This window comes from Glycine soja, chromosome 16 (genome assembly GCF_004193775.1).
Source record: "Glycine soja cultivar W05 chromosome 16, ASM419377v2, whole genome shotgun sequence".
In the NCBI taxonomy this organism is placed as follows: Eukaryota; Viridiplantae; Streptophyta; class Magnoliopsida; order Fabales; family Fabaceae; genus Glycine; species Glycine soja.
The window spans coordinates 8,747,079-8,766,958 of record NC_041017.1 but is presented as its reverse complement, the minus strand read 5'-3'; the positions used below and the strand labels follow the sequence as shown (position 1 = coordinate 8,766,958).

The 19,880-nt window shown below is 30.3% G+C and overlaps 1 protein-coding gene and 1 long non-coding RNA gene across 2 annotated transcripts; both read left to right on the top strand.

Moving 5' to 3' along the window:
* The first annotated feature begins 5,268 nt into the window (after window positions 1–5,268).
* LOC114389744 (protein ALP1-like) lies at window positions 5,269–6,530 on the top strand. Its single transcript, XM_028350490.1, has 3 exons — window positions 5,269–5,652; window positions 5,731–5,956; window positions 6,037–6,530. Exons 1-3 carry the CDS (start codon window positions 5,461–5,463, stop codon window positions 6,528–6,530), a joined length of 912 nt encoding a protein of 303 aa, XP_028206291.1. The 5' UTR covers window positions 5,269–5,460.
* A 725-nt stretch (window positions 6,531–7,255) lies between these two features.
* Window positions 7,256–8,072, top strand: LOC114390104. The gene is made up of 2 exons (XR_003661823.1): window positions 7,256–7,727; window positions 7,879–8,072. It is a non-coding gene; the product is annotated as an uncharacterized LOC114390104 (long non-coding RNA).
* The last annotated feature ends 11,808 nt before the right edge of the window (window positions 8,073–19,880 follow it).

Here is a 19,880-nt window from a genome sequence, read left to right as displayed (position 1 = left end):
CAACTCTGGATCTGTTTGTTTTATGAAGCATCTCTTCTTATCTAAACAACGATTTCATGATTGCAACTTTCATTTTATGCTGCCCATCATTATAATTATTTGCGTTATGGGCAGAACAAACCCTGTTGCTACCATGGATTGCAGACATGTCCTATTGCTTCCTTTAAAATTTGTCCAACTTTGCTTTCCATTTTTTGGTTTTGGATCTCTTTTTAGTTTATGTTTTTACTAAGCATTTAGTCCTTTCATAGGTAAACCCGTTGAAAGCTAGAACTTGTTGCCAGGTATCCTCAGAGATGTTGTAGCATTGATTCTTCTGAATAAAAAGTAATAGATCAACTTCCAACAAAAGAAACAAAAAGTAAAATAACACAATCCTACAAATGGATTGGTTCACGGGTCAACTTGATCTAATCCATTTAACTCACAGGTTCAATGGATTGAGCTTACATTGAGATTTAAATAGGCTGATAGTATCGAGCAGCCTTAACCCCAAATCAAGGTGATGGCACATGGGCCAAAGCCGAATTCCCCAAATCTACAATCCTATCCTATAACATAAAATTGGTCATTCTCTTATTTTATGCTATTTCATAGCCTCATGTCTATTTGTATCTTTCCTCTTTGTGCTTGTTTGTGTTCTCCAATTTCCCTTAATGGTAAATTCCAATCTCTGTTTACCTCCCCATTTTAGTGTTTAGATGGCAACCCAAGAAGTCATCTGCTTAAGTTTGTCAGCAAAGTAATCAATCACACTCCCTGAAAGTTTGAAATTTGTCAATAAAAAAAGAAAATGGGGTGCCTGTTCAACTAAGCTAGTAATTGTTTGACCTTTCCAAGTTGGAAAATGACCGGTTAGTTACCTTGTTAGAAAAGAATATCCTCTCTCCTTGTACCCACGACTTGCAGGGGAAATGGACTGCTCCACTGAAAAACCCTTCGATGGTTATACTTTCCAAGAAGAACTCTCTTTGGTGTTTGTTTGTCACAGTAATAGCTCCAGGGACTCCAAAATTCGAGTCCACAATGAATTCAGTTGTATAATTAACTCTCTCTGCTTTGACATTGGATTTCTTTGACCAGCTGCTTTGCTGCTCTTCTTTGGAGATTTCGTTTCTAAGTAGCAGAACCAATTCATTAAAATGATGGAAGAAAGAAATGGTCAATTTGTGACACCTAGCTAGCTAGCTAGCTAGCTAGGAAAAGAAAATTATTAATTAGAAAGGCTGGCTTACTTGGATCAATCTCGGTGCTGATAAGCTCCAGCACAACATTTCTTGTTCCTATGCTATCATTGATGGCATCCAAATGCTTCAACATAGTCTCTTTGAAATCCTCTTTGATCTTATTCCTCACTGTCACCACAGCTCTGACCTTGAATTGCAATGGTTTCTTTGTATGCACTGTCAGTGTGGTCTTTATTAAATCCTCACTGGTTTTAGATGAATCTCAGAAGTCAGAACTGTTTTCCGATCTACTACTATAGACATTATATGGTATATTAGTAATGAAAGCACAAGAGCAACTAAGAACTTGTTACCATGGAAGCACATACCTTCAACCATCTCCAAGCAGTTTCACTGCCTTCATTGCTTATTCCTGCTAGTACATAAATAATATCTTGATCTGGAATCTAAGAAGAAATCAGATAAAAAAAAGGTCAAACAGGAAGGAATTTCAGCTTCTTATAACAAGAATTGCATAAGAAAATTATAATACCGCATCAGACAACAAAAGATTCAGAACTTCTATAACTACATTTGGATCTGCACTTGATGCTATAGAACTTGCATGAATTTATAACAACATTTAATCAAGTGGCTTAGCGCTTTGGCTACTATAATGGGGATTATGGAATTTGAGAAGTTGCATTTAGTTTAAATGCTTGTGTCATACGTAATATTTTTCCCTTTCCTGCAATACATCAGTACTCCTATAGAAACTCAATAGGGATTCCAATCCAGTCCTATTTTCTGTGGTAGTATTCCTCATTACAGCTACATAAGCAACCTGAAAGTATTTTTCAAGTCTACATGTCAAAAATAAGTAGAATCAAAGCAATGAAGCAATGTCTTGTAAAAAAATTATGAATGTTACCCTTCTAATGTTGGCTGGAGGCAGAGAAGTATTTCTGCCATCTAACAAAATCTGAAAGCGGCGTAATGCTTCTTGCTGTGTTTTATCATGATCAAAGGTAGCCAAGGCTTGAAAAACTTCTCCTCTCAAGAGTGAAATAGAATTATCTTCTCCAGATATAGAATCCCAACCTAACTGTCTGCACAAACAGTAAGTTTAAGCTAGTATGCCATTTTCCTCTAAGAAATATTAGAATTCTGTTGTTTGATCTATCAAAGAGTAATACTAGCTACCGTGATTACTCACAGCACGACCCCAAAAAAAAAACATTACTACTAATATGGGATTGTACTTAAATGACTAGTAAACAATGACAATCAAAGATCAGCAGAGCCAATCAATTTGGTGATGCCAAATGTTATGGCCATAGCCATGCAACCTCCAACCAGAACCCTACGACAAGACCTTGTCACCTGAGTTTTTCCAAGAACTGCCCCTACTCCTCCAAACACCAACAATGCCAAGCTTTTCTATAAGCACTAATAGGAGAAGAAAATTAAAAAGAAAAAGCTTCTCCATAAGCTAATGAGTAGAAGCTTTCTCATATTACTTCTCCAAAAGCTAATTTTTAACCTATGCATAAACTAGTTTTAGTTTATGGAGAAGCTTATTTCATTTTTTCTTTTATTTTCTTATCTCATAAGTATTTATGGAGAGATTTATCCAAACAAAAATACCATGAAGAACATAAAATTAGTCAGCTTAACCTCAAAAGTACAAAGAAGGTTAAGTCAATTCATAAACTATCATTATGTTGTAACACTTACAATTTGGAATTCATCTGATTTGCCTCCTGAACAAGATTGGAAAATGAAAGTAGCACAAACAGTAACATATAGGTCTTGCTACTATAGTGGAGAGAGGAAATTCTGATGGTCCCACAAATATAACAAGATATAAATATTAGATAAATTACTTGTTCCTTAATTTATTTACTGTGATAACAATTGAGGTTGGGTGCATGAGCAATGGAAGAGAAGGAACTAATAATTTCTTAATTAATTTTGGAGCAAAATCTATTAAATAAAAATGGACATCAAAAGTAAATGCCCCATTTATATATTTTTATATAGATATATAATTTTTACAATACAAAACCAATAAATTATAGTATAAATTCATTTATTTAATTAATTTCATAAAAAAATTAAAATTAGAAGTAAAAAAATTTACAATTCTAATTTTTAGGATAAAATAATTATCTTCTAAAAATATGTACAGTAGCAAATTCTGAAATTCAGTAAGAAAATTAAAAATCTTTTCATTTCATTTTATATTTATAAACTATTAAATTTTCAATTATCATCTAACTTATCCAGTATTTTTAATTATTTTTTATCACTAATTTTAAACCTTTTGCATTATACATCGAGGAGCAGTATTCTAGTGTCGGCACATTCAATTATTCTTTGCAAGCAGTTATGATTAATAATACTAATTTCAACTGACTGAAAAATACTAATTTCTTACCAGTTATCTCTTAAAGCCAATCAATTCATGCAATATCATTCAATTCTATGAAATCCTCCTCTTGAATGGAAAGCATAAGTTGTTGAGATGTCATAGCTTCTACAAACAATGCACTGCCACTGGGAAGTCCAGAAAGCCTTTCCTGAACATGATTACCACAATAGCAAACAAAACAATTTAATGCTTAAGTAACACTTTCTTTTCTCAACTATAAAATGAAAAAACTGAAAAGGTGTAAAGGTAAAAGAATATGCTAAAATTGAATGAATGAATAAATAAATAGATTTTAAGCAATGCTGGAATAACAAGTAACAATGTTAACTATTCAATTGGCAGATGTAGAGCTTTCTGCTAACTAGTAACAATGTTGGAATTTTCAGGTTTGCAATTGACAACTGCAAAACAAAAAAAGAATCAAATGAATGCAATGGAACTATCTACCTTTTTGTGATACCTGTTAATTGTTATTGTACTTAAATATTTTTTATTTATCTATATGTTTGAACTGTAATTTTGGAGTTGGGACCTTTTCCATCGGGTTATCGATTCCCTGATTTTCAAAATTACTCTTTTGCTTGTGTGTCATGTGTTGCTGTTCCCATTTCTTATGTGTATTTTATTTTATTTTTGTTTGTCCTGAATATGCTAATTTCTTATTTGCTTGTGTCCACTGTTCTATTAGATATCTACATGTTATATTATTTGAAAAAAATGTGCACGATCTCCTTTGTTTCACTCATGAAGTTAAAGGTTGAATTTCTTGTGCATGTGATGGTATCCTCTAATGGAATCTTTTTGCAGGGCCAGGATCTTGGTTTACTCCGCATGTCATTACGGTGAACGCTGGAGAGGTATCTAATTAATCTTACAAAATAATATGAAATGTGTGGGCTAAGTTGTTTTCATTGGAATGACTGTTGTGTGTTGTCTTTTATTTTCTACATAACTTATGTTCTCTTTTATTTACATTCCTTGATGCATGCTTCTTATTAATACTCCTATATTTTAATTGAAGTAGTAATTTGGTTTGCTTTGATAAATATTGTTGTTTGTGAACGTGATATTGTGATCCATTATATACTGTATTCATTTTCTCTGCCTTCCAATTATATACTGTATTATATTTGACAGAGGAAGCATTTAAGTTGTTAATTGATTAATATCTCAACCTTGTCTCCAAAATATCTCAAATTAAACAAGAAATTGCCAACTTCCCAAGGAAAAAAGAAGAGAAATTTACCATCTATCCTTTCTAAATGAACTATACACTTTCTTTTATTAACAAAAAACTATCCACGCATTTTGAATCCAATCTCTGAGAAACATTTTCATGTCTCCTCAATCATTTTTCACATCATATTCATATCCTATTTAATAGTATCATTGTTTTTAGTTGATCATCTTTGTATTGCACTAGTATTATTGTTTTACATCTTTTACCTAGATATTTGTTTTAAATCTCCAAATAATATATGCACATATTATCTTATATCATTATCATGCAGTTTGGATTGAGAAGAAATGGATCATAGCATAGTTGACACTGCAATGACTTCAAGAAAACGTAAAAGAGAAGAGTATAAGAAGATAATCTTATTAGCTGCTGCTTGTGTTGTTCATATGGTCATTGGTGTAGTGACATGGTATCATGATAACTATTTTGTTAAGGAACCAACCCGTAATTGGGAACTAGAACGTCACAGCTTCCTTAATCGTCTTTATAGAGGAACAAATAAAGATTGCATTGAACAATTGAGGCTTAGTAAAAATGCATTTTTTAACCTTTGTAGAATTTTACAAGAAAAGGGTGGATTAGTAAGAACAAGAAATGTTCCAACAACTGAAGCAGTAGCAATGTTTTTACATATCCTTGCTCACAACCTAAAATATAGGGTAGTGCAATTTAGTTATTGTAGATCTAAAGAAACCATAAGTAGGCAATTCAATGATGTCTTGAGAGCGGTAATGAAAGTGAGCAAAGACTATTTGAATTTTCAACCCTGTACTTTAGAAGGTGCGGAAGCAAACAAGTGGAGATGGTTTGAGGTAAGTTTATCAATTGTTAGGAGAAATTAGTTAATTATAAAATTTTCTTAGAATCTAAAAAAATTGTCTTGTTTGTAGAGATGTATTGGAGCACTTGATGGGACTCATATTCCGGTTACAGTTTCTCCTGATGAGAGACCTAGATATCGTAATAGAAAGGGTGATGTCTCTACAAATGTGTTAGCTGCTTGTGGTCTAGATTTAAGGTTTATTTATGTGTTACCTGGGTGGGAAGGGTCTGCAGGAGATTCTCGAGTATTACGAGATGCATTACGTCGTCAAAACAAACTTGAAATTCCAACTGGTAATATTTCTTAGAAATATTTTTTTTTTCTTTTTTTTTGGTCTAGTTTAAGTCTATGTTTGTTATTCTAAACATTGTAGGTAAGTATTTTCTTGTGGATGCGGGATATACCAATGGTCCGAGATTTTTAGCACCATATCGAGGGACTAGATATCATCTCAATGAGTGGATTGGAAACACCCCTCAAAGTTACAAGGAGTTATTTAATCTTCGTCATGCAAGTGCCCGAAATGCAATAGAAAGGTCATTTGGGATCTTGAAAAAAAGATGGAGTATATTAAGAACTCCTTCATTTTTTGATATAAAGACACAAATAAGAATTATCAATGCTTGTTTTGTGTTACACAATTTCATAAGAGACGAACAACAAACTGATCAACTTTTAGAAGTTCAAGACTTAGAATTTTTATCTGTTGTTGATGAAGAGTTAGTCCATCAATCAAGGGAAGAAGTTCAAAATAATGTCATAGATGATATCACAACTATTCAAGCTACCGAGGAATGGACAAGATTTCGAGATACATTAGCTATGAATATGTTTGCTAACTATAAAGTTAGGAGAAACTTTGCTTAGGGATAGTTCTTTTTTAAATGTAATTTGCTATTGCTGACAAACTTTGTGTGCTTTGTTACTATTGTACTTTTCTATTGAAGATAGACTTTTATGTACTTTGCTATTGCATAAAAACTTTGCTTGAAATACTTTCTATGATTGTGCAGTGGACTAGTCAAATGAATAAAGTAGGTCATATCTACTATTTGTTATGTGCAGGTTGAATAAGTGACATTAACTTCAATGGAGTCATCTAATGAAAAAATGACGGACAAAAGAAAAGTTTTAGGAAAAAATAATGAGGAAACAAGAAGTTATTTTACATGGAATTTGGAAATGGAACGTGTATGGGCTGATGTACTTAGAGATCAAAGGAATTTGGGCAACAAGGGTGACGGAGGTTGGAAAAGGTCAACATTGAATGCTGCAGCCGCAATGTTATCTACAAGCTTCAATGTTAATGTCACATCAGATAATGTCAAAAACCGTATCAAATTATGGAGATCGTGGTATGGTATTGTAAGTGACATCCTTGGCCAGAGTGGATTTGATTGGGATGGCACTAAGCACATGATCACAGTTGAAAATGAAAATGCTTGGAATGAATATTGCACTGTAAGTATTCTTTAATATGTTGCTATTTGTTATTCAAAGTAGATTGGATTTGACCTTTTCTTTGTTTTCCAGTCGCATAAATCGGCTAAACCGTTTCGATACAAGGTGCTTCAAAATCGGGATGATATAGTGGATTTGTGTGCTAAAGATAGAGCCACCGGCCATGGAGCTGAAACTGCTATGGATGCTGATGAAGCGATGAGTAGAGAAACAAATGAAGTGGAATTCATGGGGTTAGGTGCTACTACCATAGATTTAGAAGAACCAAGCTCTAATACAAAAGGAAAAAGACAAGGTTCGACTTCTTCTAGCACACATCCTCACAAGAGAAAGATGGGAGAAAAAGAAGGAATAGCAGCTTCTTTGGATAAAATGGCGAACTCTTTTAACCGAATGGTGGAAAAAATGGATGGTAAAGTTGATGATGAAGATATTCAAGAAGTATTATGTGAGGCAGCTTTGATACCAGATCTTAATAGACAACAATGGGCTAAAGCGATTAAATGGTTAGCTGACGATCCAAAGCAGTTAGCTATTGTGAAAGCCCTTCCAATTCACCAAAAGACAGATTATGTTTTAACACATCTTGGAGAATGAAACTTGGTGAGTAACCTTTTGTCTACATTTCCAATTTTAATTTTCAAATTATAAATTTGTGTCTTTTTATGCCTAATTGAGCTCATATTTTCACTTTAGTTATTTGTCTTTCCTCTTGTGACTTATATTATCTTGTTTCTTCTCCCCTAAATGACAGCATTGGATGTTAATTATTCAGGTTCCTCGACCTTTTACACTTGATGATGAATGAAGATTATGGAATGAAGAACGCTTTTTTTTTTTTCAATTTGGACCTTGTAATTCTTGTTTAAGATCTTTGTTTGGAACTTGATTAATTAAGACCTTGTAATGCTTGTGTTGATTCGTGTTTATGCGTTAGTGCGTTATTAACAATTTGATGCGTTATTAACAATTTGAATTTTCTTCCCGTACGAACAATGAAATTAATATCATTTGAATTTTGTACGAGATAACTGTCCTTAAATTACATAATTATTTAATTTTAATATGTTTTTTAAAATTATTGCAAGACTAGGTAATTAATTTTTTAAACAAGAATAAAGAATTACATATCATTCATCTTTTGATTTTGCAATATTGTTTAATCCAAGTTTTTTTGTGTTACTATAAAAATATTGTATAAGATTCAAAATTGTTTAGCATTAAAATTATTTTGATTATTTAATTATTAAGTATTAAAAAATTTATTATTATATATTTTATAACATTAAATTTATTTTGAATATTTAACTATTTAAAAAATGACTCATATTTATTTTCATTTAATATTGAAATTTTAATTTTTAAATAAATATTTAAAAATGAAAATTTGAATTTCATTGAAATTGAATTACTTTATCCAAACAAAAAAATTAAAATACAAGAAATTGAATTGCCTCATCCAAACAAAATATTTACAAAATGAAAGGAATTTAAATCAAGCAATCAAAATGCTGTGAATTTGAATTTCCTATAAATTTTTAAATTTCTCATCCAAATACATAGTAAAAGTAAAATAAAATAATCAATCTCATGGGATTAGTGGGACGAACTGTACTGAGATGGTGGGCTAGAGTACCTAATGGGTTTGGTGGTGGTGCAGATGGGTGTAGATCAGTCATGATGGAGCAATGAGGGGATGATGATGCAATGGGTGTAGTGAATGGCATGGGAACAAGAAGGTGGAACAATCAAAGCAAATCCGGAAAGAAACCGGAGAAGAAAAAAAAGAAGAAAATAGATTTTAAAATTATTTAATCTAACGACTAAAAATCATATTTTCACTATGGGAGACTCATTTTACTCTCCCACCCTAGCCTCGCCCGCCAATTAAACTTTCTTTCGTTTTCCTCGGAAGACACGTTGGACAACTCTGTATATTTTTTGGGGCTTTTCCCCTCTCTTTTTGAGTTTTTGTGTGGGTGTTTGTCGTTTTGTCATTTTTTATTTATTTATAGTCATTGTGTTTGCGTCTACGTTATTTTATGTCCCATCCCATTGTCACAAGTTTTTTGGCAGAATCCATGTGATATTTGTCTCATTTGAAATATCTAGAATTGATTATATTACTATAAAAGAAATAAAAATATTTTTAGCTTTTAAAATTGATTTAAGTCTTATTTAGATAAATTTATTAATAATAATTCTAAAACTATGAAAGTAAAAATAATTAAATTTTTTCATAAGATAAAATTTATAAAAGCTTTCATATTTTGTCTGGAATGATTTTTAATGGTAACTTTAAAAAATCCAATTTTTTTAGTTTTTAAAAATTAGGTGTTAGTTTTTCTTGTCGATAAATATTAATTATTAATTTTGTTAATTTTTTTTGTTAGAGGGAATCGTACATGGAATATTTTTCTCTTTTTTTTCTTCCATAACCATCCAATCAATCTTAATAACTTTTTTTTTTTTTTACTTTTTAGTTTTGTAATAGATTCACTTTTAAAACTTTCCTATCTTATTAAAATTAATTCAAGGTTATGTTTGAATAGTAGGTTTGGTTTGACTTTTAGATAAAAAGTTAATAGAATTAAACATAAAATAAAAATGTGGTTCAATTTTAATACAACATCACAAATCAAATCAAACTAATCTTTTGTATTTTTTTGGATTTGATTTGGCAGTATTTTTTTAACACTATTAGTACATCCTTTTTTAATATATGAAAGTAAAATATACATCTTAATTATATAGCAAAGAAAAAATAATAAATTATTTAATGCTTATTACTAATTACCATAATAAAAATAATATAATTACAATATGCGGTTTGTTGATTTAATTGGATTTTTTATAACAAGATTTGAAAACCAAACCAACCCACAAAAAGTAAGTGGTTTTAAAAAAAATTATGGTTTTCGATCTTTATGGATCGATTTTGTTTGATTTTGAACATCCCTATATTTGAGTAGTAGTGATAATAATAGTGATGATAGCAATGTTAAGACTAACAACAATAATATTAGTTACAATAAGAATGACAGAGATGGTGATAGTAACAGGGTGCACTTGCATGACCATGGGACAATCCTTGACAAGCAATTTTTATTTATTTATACTTAAACATCTTTAGTAGAAAATTTCCATAAAAAAATGTTGCTCCACAAGATAATTAGTTTTTTAAAATGAAGTTAAAAAGTTAAGAGATAAAAGAGAAAATGCATTAATATGTGTAAAAGATAGTTCTAATTTATAGAAACTTTGACATTTAAAAATCTTGTCATAAGATTAATATATTTATAAAAAACTTATAATACTTTTTTATGAAAATATTATGATTTCTTTTTGCTCCCACTAAACAAATATTTGGATTCACTGGATAGTGATGATGGTGACAACATGAAAGAAATATCACTCAAATATAGCAAGAGTGACAACATGAAGGAAATATCACTCAAATATAGCAAGAGTGTTTTTTATTAAACCAAAAATCAAATCCACAAATTTTATTTCTTATTTTGAAAATAAATGAAGAGTGCTTTGAAACTAAATGATAAATTATTTCAACTCAATTTAATCAAGCATATTTTATTTTGAAAATTATATTTTAAAATCAAAACAAAAAATATACAACCACTCTAAACATATCTTTAACTTCTCTATAAACTTATTTTAAGTTATCCATAAATTAATTTTAATGTAGGAAAAAAGTATATCTATTTGAGGAAAAATAATATACACTATTGTTATAAAATAATTTTATACCGTCATTCAATCATAATTCATCATATATGATAAGTTTATTGACTTTTAGAATAATTATTTAAAAATCACATAAACAATGATTTGTAATTAAATGATAACATAAAATTATTTTATACAGTCAGTTATTTAAACTCTATCTATTTTACTTATTTTTTTATTTTTTTTTATAAGTGCTCATCGAGAAGCTTTATCCAATTAAGACCTTAGTCTCTTTAAAATCCATGAAATATTTGTAATTAATTACATTAATTTTAAAAGATAAAATTATCACTTCAGTATTTAAAATAACAATTTAATTGACTTGTTTTTTTTATTTGATTTTAAAAAAATCATTATTTTTATGTTTTAAGATTAATACAACGGATTCAAAATTTCCGAAGATTAAGATATTCATTTTAAATTAACATCTCACTTACCTCTCTCTGAACTGTATTAGACTCTTGGAAAAAAAAAAGACAAGAGAGTAATATAATGGCGTCAAAGTGTCAATTAAATACAGCTTAGCTTACAATTACAAATTAATAAATTTCAAATTTGTCAACATATTTTTATTGGCGTAGTGGGTTGAATTAGTAATAGCCAACATGTTGACCTATGTCAGAAATATAGTAAAACAGAATCTTATTTATTAATTATACTCTTAAGTCTAAGCGTACGGCGGGCGTTGGTGACGTGTTAAAGAGAGCAGTAAGCCCATAACTTTTCGTAGCCCAAAGGCCATTACGCCTTTACAAACACGAAAGGTTGTGGAAATTTTCAAATAAATATCTCTCTGTTTAAATAAATTCGCTTTCATTAGTTTACAATTTCAATCTTAGCATGGATTTGTATTATCATTAAAAAAAAATCTTGAGTCCTATTTAACCAGAAGTCTATGATTCAATTCTTGAATATGCAAGTGGTCTATACCAAAAAATAAACGTGTAAAACTATTTGCATCCTCATGTCATATATGTAAAAAGAATCAACATATAACATGTATTTAAAGTATAAAAATATTTCTCAAATTTTATTTTAGGCCTTATTTATTAAGTTTATTGACAAAAATTAATCATTAAAACAGCTGGTAAATATTTCAAACCAATATTACATTAAACCCCAAAAAATGGACATTAACAAAGTTCTGTTTTGTTGTATTAAGAAAGTTTACTTGACTTTGCCAAAGAAAATAAAGAAACTAAAACCTAATGTAACTTTAAATAGACTTAATCACATTTTTTCTCTCTCTAGTTTGAAACATGTGTGACTTTGTTTTTTTGAATTTTTTTTCGAGTTAATTAAGTAGGATTATTTTAAAATTGACAAAATTTGATTCCTAGACATTTCTTTTACCTAAAATCTTCAAAAAAAATTACTTCCTATTAAAAAAAATCATGAATTGAATTAATTATATTGACTTTTACTCACCACATACCAGTTAATTGACTACTTGGTAAACAGACTTTTTTTAATTACTTTTAGCATTTTTAAAAAATTACTTGAAGTAATCTTATTTTAAAATGGTAGTTTCTAATTTTTAACTTCTAAATTTTTTATATTTATTTCATTTTTGTCTTCGACATTTATTGTATTTTTTTAATATTTTCTATTTAAGATAAAATTTTATTATTTTTATCCCTTTGTTACATATAAGATTTTTTTCTTCTCATTTTTACCTTTTTATATTGATAGTAATATATAATAAGTTTATGCTTTTTAATATTTTTTTGGATATTTTATAAATAAAAAGCTACAAGGTTTAATATTAATTTAATACTGAAATTTAAATACTACAAAATATATTTTTTATCAACAAAATCAAATTAAAATCTGTATAAAAACATTCCATATATATGTTCATTTATGTAATTATATATTTTTTTTTATCTATTTGAACAAATAATTTTTATCAAACACTTATAATTTAATGAGATAATTTTTCAGCTTTTAACTATTTACTAATTTTCCTTCTGGCTAGCTTTTTTGCTTCCTACTAGTTTTTCAGATCAAACGTGACCTAAAATATCAAATTTCAACACCCCCTTTTTAAATTCCCATTTTACATCTTATAAAAATCTTTCATTAAATTTCTTACTTCAAAACTTTTATAACGACGTATATCCCAAATTTATCAAAAAATTATTTCAGTATTTTAATATAAAATAATAATTTAAAGATAACTTAAATATATTTTTCTCCTCAAATTTAGGTTACTTCTTGTCTCCTAAATTTAAATTTATTCTTTTAATCTCTTAATTTTGAAAAATTCTTTTTTTTTGTCATTCATAAATCTAATGAATTTTTTACTTTTTGAATTCATAATTTGTGCGGGTTTTTATCTCAAGAGGGATTTAAAAGAGTATTTTTTTTTGAATTAGGAGACTTACAAAACAAGTTTAAATTTCGAGGATAAAAAATAACAACAACGATCCCAATTTTAATGAATTACAAACCTATTAAACCTTTTAAAATTTTAAGTAAAAGAAAAAAATCTAAACTTGCTTACTTTTAAAAAAAAAATACTTAATCAACTAAAAAAACCTTAAAAAATAAATCTCATATAATCTTAGAAAACTATAGTTGCAATTTTAAACATTAATAAAAACTTAAAGGATCTAAAGTAAATTGGCATTTATCCAATTTTGGAGTTGCAATTGCATTTTCATTATAAGTAGCTATGAAACCGCAGAAATTTTCGGATGGTTCAAGGTGGGAACGGTCAACGTCCCCACAATTAAGATGGTGACATAGGCAAATAGGGAACAGCACATGCTCCCTTTCCTAACACCAAGAGTTACCAACAACCCACCAACCAATATTGAGAATAAAATATGTTAGCAGAGAGATCAAAATGAAGATGGATACTCCTACAATACAAGTGTGTGGAAATTGACCCATAGTTAGATGCAGATAGAGTGAGACCCCATGCACCCTTTTTGAGAAGCTACACGTGACTCAATGTTGAGGAGCTCACAAAAGGGTTCAAGGAATGGAAATTTGGAATATGCTTCCAAAACGGAAAAGGGTACTGTAATACATTTTTATTTTACTTTTTAATTAAATGTCAATCTATTCAATATGTTATTATTTTTGTTTTTAAAATTAAATTTCAACATTCTTTTAGAAAAATGTGAATAATTAAAAATAACTTTACATTATAACTTAATTAAATTTCTAATTATAAATCTAGAGTATGATTTATATATTAAAATAATTTATTATAAAACTTAATTAAATAAAATTTAACATATCATACTTAGTTAATATACTAATTAACTAGTAATGCAATATTTATTACTTTGTTCTTAACTCATTTTTATTAGTTAGTTAAAGTTTATACAGCTTAGTTTGGTTTTCTATGAGTATAAAAATATCTATTAACTTGATTGATGGTTAATATATGTCAAAAAATTTAATCATTTTTAATGATATTTTTTCTTTTAATTATTTTTTTCATTTACCATACTTAAAGGCTGAGATGATTAACATCTAATCTAGTTAGTTTGGAAATGAGCCTCAAAAGTAAATAAAAAATGAAACTCGTTTATTTAGTGAGTCTCACAAAACTTATTAACACTCTCTCACTGATATAATTTTAAAACTTATTAATATTCTATCAACTAACATTTCATTATGAATTAATTTTTAGGCATAAGCCGTGTTCTAAAGAGTTGGGTATAGTTATGAATTTAATTTTTCACGAGCAGCTAAACCAATTACTAGATTGATAGAATTAATTTTGATTCAATTCACGTAAACTCCTTACCGATTCGATAGTAAAATTTAATATTTTTCCGATTTGATCAAACTTAAATATGTTTCACCTTAATTTTAAAACTTCAGAAATATTTCTTTCATTATTGAATCTTTGACTGAATATTTAAGATTTGATTTGATTTGAATTAATATATGTGCTTTTTCTCAACTAATTTTTATTTTTGTTCTAATTTATAACTCATGCTTCTTCAGCTTCAGCTTTGCGCCTGCCAAACTTGACCGAATACAGGGAGACGTGCCACGAATCTACCTCTCAAACGTACTGCTACTCACCTCTTCCAACTGGGCTTGAGCAATTCATTTTGGGCCAATTTTGTAATTTTTTGCTGGTCAGTACTTTATGCACCCCAAAGGAAACTCAACAAACTGAACGGACAAAACTACCCTTCAGGACTATTTTCTAGGTTCTAAAGAAACAGCTCTCCCGTAACCATACAGGTATTGCAAGTAATACTTTTTGTGTTATGTGAAAATGAATCCAGAACAATGTAAAATGAGTTTCGGAATAACAAATCGAATATATTGAGCAAGAAACTGATCCTTGCGAAGCACATTATCTAAAGTTATGAAAACATAATTTTGGATTAAGTAATCCAAAAAATAAATCATTTATGGAAAACTTAATCCAGAACTATGTTTACATAATTCCATCCTAAAAACAATTGTTTCTAGAAAGCTTAATCCGAAACTATGTTCACATAATTCCATGGAATTATATAACAATTCTGGATTAAGTTTTCCAAAAACAATTTGTTCTTTGGATTGATTAATCTAGAATGACACAAACATTTCATTATTTTGGATAGTGTGTTATCGAAATAAAATCATATCTAAAAAAAATTGTGAAGTCTCATGGCTTTTCCATTATTAAGAGAAGAAACATTTTTCCAATGAATTGATGAATCAACCCTCCTTCAAATTTCATATAGATATCATCACTTGTTCTTTTTGGGTTTTACTATATCATCCTTGGCCATGCTTGCACTTTCACAACAATGGAAACAAGTTTCATAGCAAAACATGCACGTCACATTTCCATTAGTTTGCATTAATTGGAACCAAAATTTTCATTGCCCTGAAGAGCCTTCCATTCTTAAGCCATAAAACAGATGCAATAGGTTTGCACAAGAGAATAAGTTGTCGGAATGCTTTAGTCTTTAATCTTTATTTCAATATTCTTTATTTTTTATGCGGAAATCAAAATTTATAGGCCTTAAGATCAACCACATGTTTGATTATTAAAGATTGAGATAAATACCTAAATTTGTAGTTGATTCTTGATCAAAATATTCTTCAACAATTGTTGCAAGATCTTTACAGTTATCCGTCATGAACATGAACAATGACATTATGATTCTTCCTCAATCGGAACCTCTTTATTCCTCAACAGGACCTTCATATCTCTTTAGATGGGGAGAAGAGAAATTGTGTATGACAAGTCGATATATAAGGGACCATAATCTTCTTATAGTGTGTTAACTTAATAGGATTCTCATAATTCCCTAATGAGCCAACACTAACATCTGCTCATTTAAGCTCATATCACACAATTTAATAGTCTAACAGACTCACTTAATTTGACCACATAAAGTAAAGTCCACTAATGGTAAATAACTAATATAATTATCTTAATATTAGCCCATATTAATTATTGAAACATAAAATTCCAACGATCTCTCACTTGAGCTATATATTGTAACAATTATATCACAATTCCTCAGATGTGCATTTGTATTCTATTTATATATAGACTTTCACTTTAACAATCTAGTCCATCTCATGCATCAATATTGAATCACTGTGACTTTCATCACTACAACATAGTCCACTGCTTCCAGGATGTATTCATTGTCGTATGACAATGGTAGGGGACTGACAAAATCAATGCCCCAATAGTCAAAGACCTCTATCTCCAACACAGATTGTAGTGGCATTTCATGTCTCCTAGAGATGTTGCTGGTTCTTTGGCACTTGTTGCACCTTTGAGCATGTGCATTAGCGTCTTTGAACAAAGTTGGCTAATAGAATTCGAACTCTAACAATTGTTCTTCCCCATTGAAATGACCTCCATAGGGTGAACTTTGACAATGCCATAGTATGCTAGCTACTTTTTCCCTTGTCACATACCTACACAATAGATTATCAACCCCAATTTTGAACAAGTGAGGGTCATCCCAAACATACATCTTAGCTTCTCGGTAGAACTTCTTTCTATCATATGAATTTAGGTCTATTGGTGGTTCCCCTATGGCTTTGAAGTTAGCCATGGCAGTAAACCAGGGGAACTTGTCTTTCGAGGAGCTTATAGCCATTAGTGTCTCATGAATGGTGACCTCTTCGTTGACCAACCGTGAAAGATGATTGGCTACGAGGTTCTCACTCCCCTTCTTGTCTCATATCTCCGATTTGAATTCTTGCAATAAGAGAACCCATTGGATTAGTTGTGGCTTAGAACCTACCTTGGTGAGAAGGAATCTAATGGTGAATTTATCTTTTCTTAAGAGTTAAGAATTTTTAGGATTGACTAAGAAAAACTAGTCTCTACTCTCAAGACTTAGACCTCCAAATGCACTCAATGACATATTCAAGTTTGGCATCATCAAAGCCAAAAAGGGGGAAGTTGTCAGAGATAGGGGGAGCAACATGAGCAACACGAAGACTTAAACTTGAAGAAGTTTTGTCTTTTACATCCCTGATAAGTGCCAAATTTTTGTTATTTTTGGCATTAAATTGTTAGCACTTATCTTTCGATTGTAATAATTTTTTTTATAAACTACCCTTAAATCTAGTTGTTTTATATATATTGTACATTTACCAATGTTGTTGTTTAAATATGAAAGATTCATCCATGATTTTCTAAGTTTTGATAGCTGTTTGTTAGATCCAAAAATAAAGCCAAAATGAAGGACAAAATGGTCTTTTCTGACTAGCCTGGGCTAAAAATCTTACTTCAGCCCTAAACAAGCAACTCGCCTAGGCGAGGGGATGCCTTCAAGAGTAAGCAACAAATTCACCTGGGGGAGCTATAGCTCGCCTGGGCGAATTTGTCTGCACTCCTAGGCAATTTTCTATAAATAGCCATGCATTTGGGGAAGAAAGTAATCCAACAAAAGCAGGATAGAGAGAAAAACGAAGAGAGAGTGAGAGGAAAAAGAAGGAAAAAGGAAAAGTGGAGTCAAGGCGCTGCAGAGTTGTGACTGTGGATCACATCCTTTGTCATTTCTCTTGTTAGTCTTGTGTTCTACGCAATGATCGGTTAGTTTTTATTAAGGATTGGATGTAACCTTTGTACCTTTATGTATTCCTTTTGATATTATATATGTATGAAACTTTTCTACTCATTATTGGTGATTTCATTCTACTTGTAATGCTTGATTCTATTTGATCACTAGTGTCATGAAATTGGATTTAAGTGAGACTCGAAAGTAATCTTAGAATTTGAATTGAATGATTTTACTCTTTACGTTACGTTGCTAGGAATAGAGCATAATGTTTTGATTGCAAAAAGCACAAGAATATGATTGTAATGCTGAGGTATTTACTTCATATGCGAGGAATTGATATTTGGTAAATATTCTTAGACCTCAAGTGCAAGGGATCAACTTGGGGTAACTTAATGTTTGCATCAGTAATGCTAGAAAATGATTCATATATGTCAATCTTATTAAGATACTAAGGATATGAACGATGAAATCCAATCCTATGTTTTCTTGAATTAATTAAATTCATTATTATTGTATTTTTAATTTTACATATTTCTGATGCGTTAAATTCCGTTATTTTCGTTATTCTTGTAATTCCGTTATTTTACACTTAATGTGTGCATCTGTAATGTTAGAAAATGATTCATATATGTTAATCTTATTAGAATACTAAGGGTATGAATGATGAAATCCAATCCTATGTTTTCTTGAATTAATTAAATTTGTTATTATTGTTTCCGTAATTTTACATATTTCTGATGCACTAAATTCCGTTATTTTCGTTATTCCTGTAATTCTATTATTTTCGTAAATCCATTATTTTCACTATTCTTTTACTTTAAAGTTATCTTTAGTTAGTTAAACCAAAACCAATGACATTCGATTAAATTTGTACATAACTGTTGAACTAATAACTTTTATTCGAATGAATTAAGTAACTCAAGTCCCTGTGGAGACGAACTCTTTTTATTTTCAGTTAGATAGGCTATTTTTCTTACTTTTGTAATTATTTCTTTTATTTTCACTAACCTTTTGGTGCTTACGGGTTGTTGTAGTGTGCTCTTTTTTCCTTTGTGCGAGGTAAAATTCCAGCGGATAAAATGCCATTTGATCTGGAAATTACCAAGACTGAAAGGAAGAATAAAAAGAAAAAGAAGCAAGCAACCACTAAAACACTGGGTGAGTCTCCTTCTTTTGATTATCTTTCAACTGATAAGCCACTTGCAGAAAACAACATGGCTGATCGAGGAGAAGGAAATAGACCCCCAAGTAGGACTCTTGGTGACTATGCTTATCAACAAGGACCAAAGAATTACAACAACATAGTCATTCCTTCTTTTAGCAATAAGGTCGTGGAATTGAAGCCATCATTGCTTAGTCTAATTGGCTCACATCCCTTTGTTGGAATGGATCATGAGGATCCATACACGCATTTGTCTACCTTCATGGAACTATGCAGTACCATGGGGGCTTTTGATGAAGATGCTGAAGTTGTCTACCTCAGAGCTTTTCCATTTCATTAACAGGTAAGGCAAAAACATGGCTCCAATCACATCCAAATAAAAGCCTCAACACTTAGGAAGAGGTGAAGGAAAAATTCATAATGAGGTTCTTTCCTCCATTAAGATTTATCAGTGCAAGGATCTAACGAACCTCTCTACGAGACATGGGAGAGATTCAAAGCTTTGTTGCGGAGGTGCCCAAACCATAATTTTGATGATGTTGCACAACTGCATATCTTCTGTAGTGGTTTGAAACCTCAAACCAAGATGATCCTTGATGCCTTAGCTGGAGGCACTATGATGTCCAAAAGTCCAGAGGAAGCTATTATAATCATTGACTATATAGCAGCCAGTGATTATCAAAGTCATCATGATAGAGTTCCGACTCAAAGAAAATGTATAATGGAGTTGGACACTCAGAGTGCAATTCTAGCTCTAAACAAACTCTTGAGGCAACAAATAGAGGCTTTAACCAAATAGATAGGCCAACTTCTTCAATAGTATCACCAAGGTGGACCGCAGAAAACACA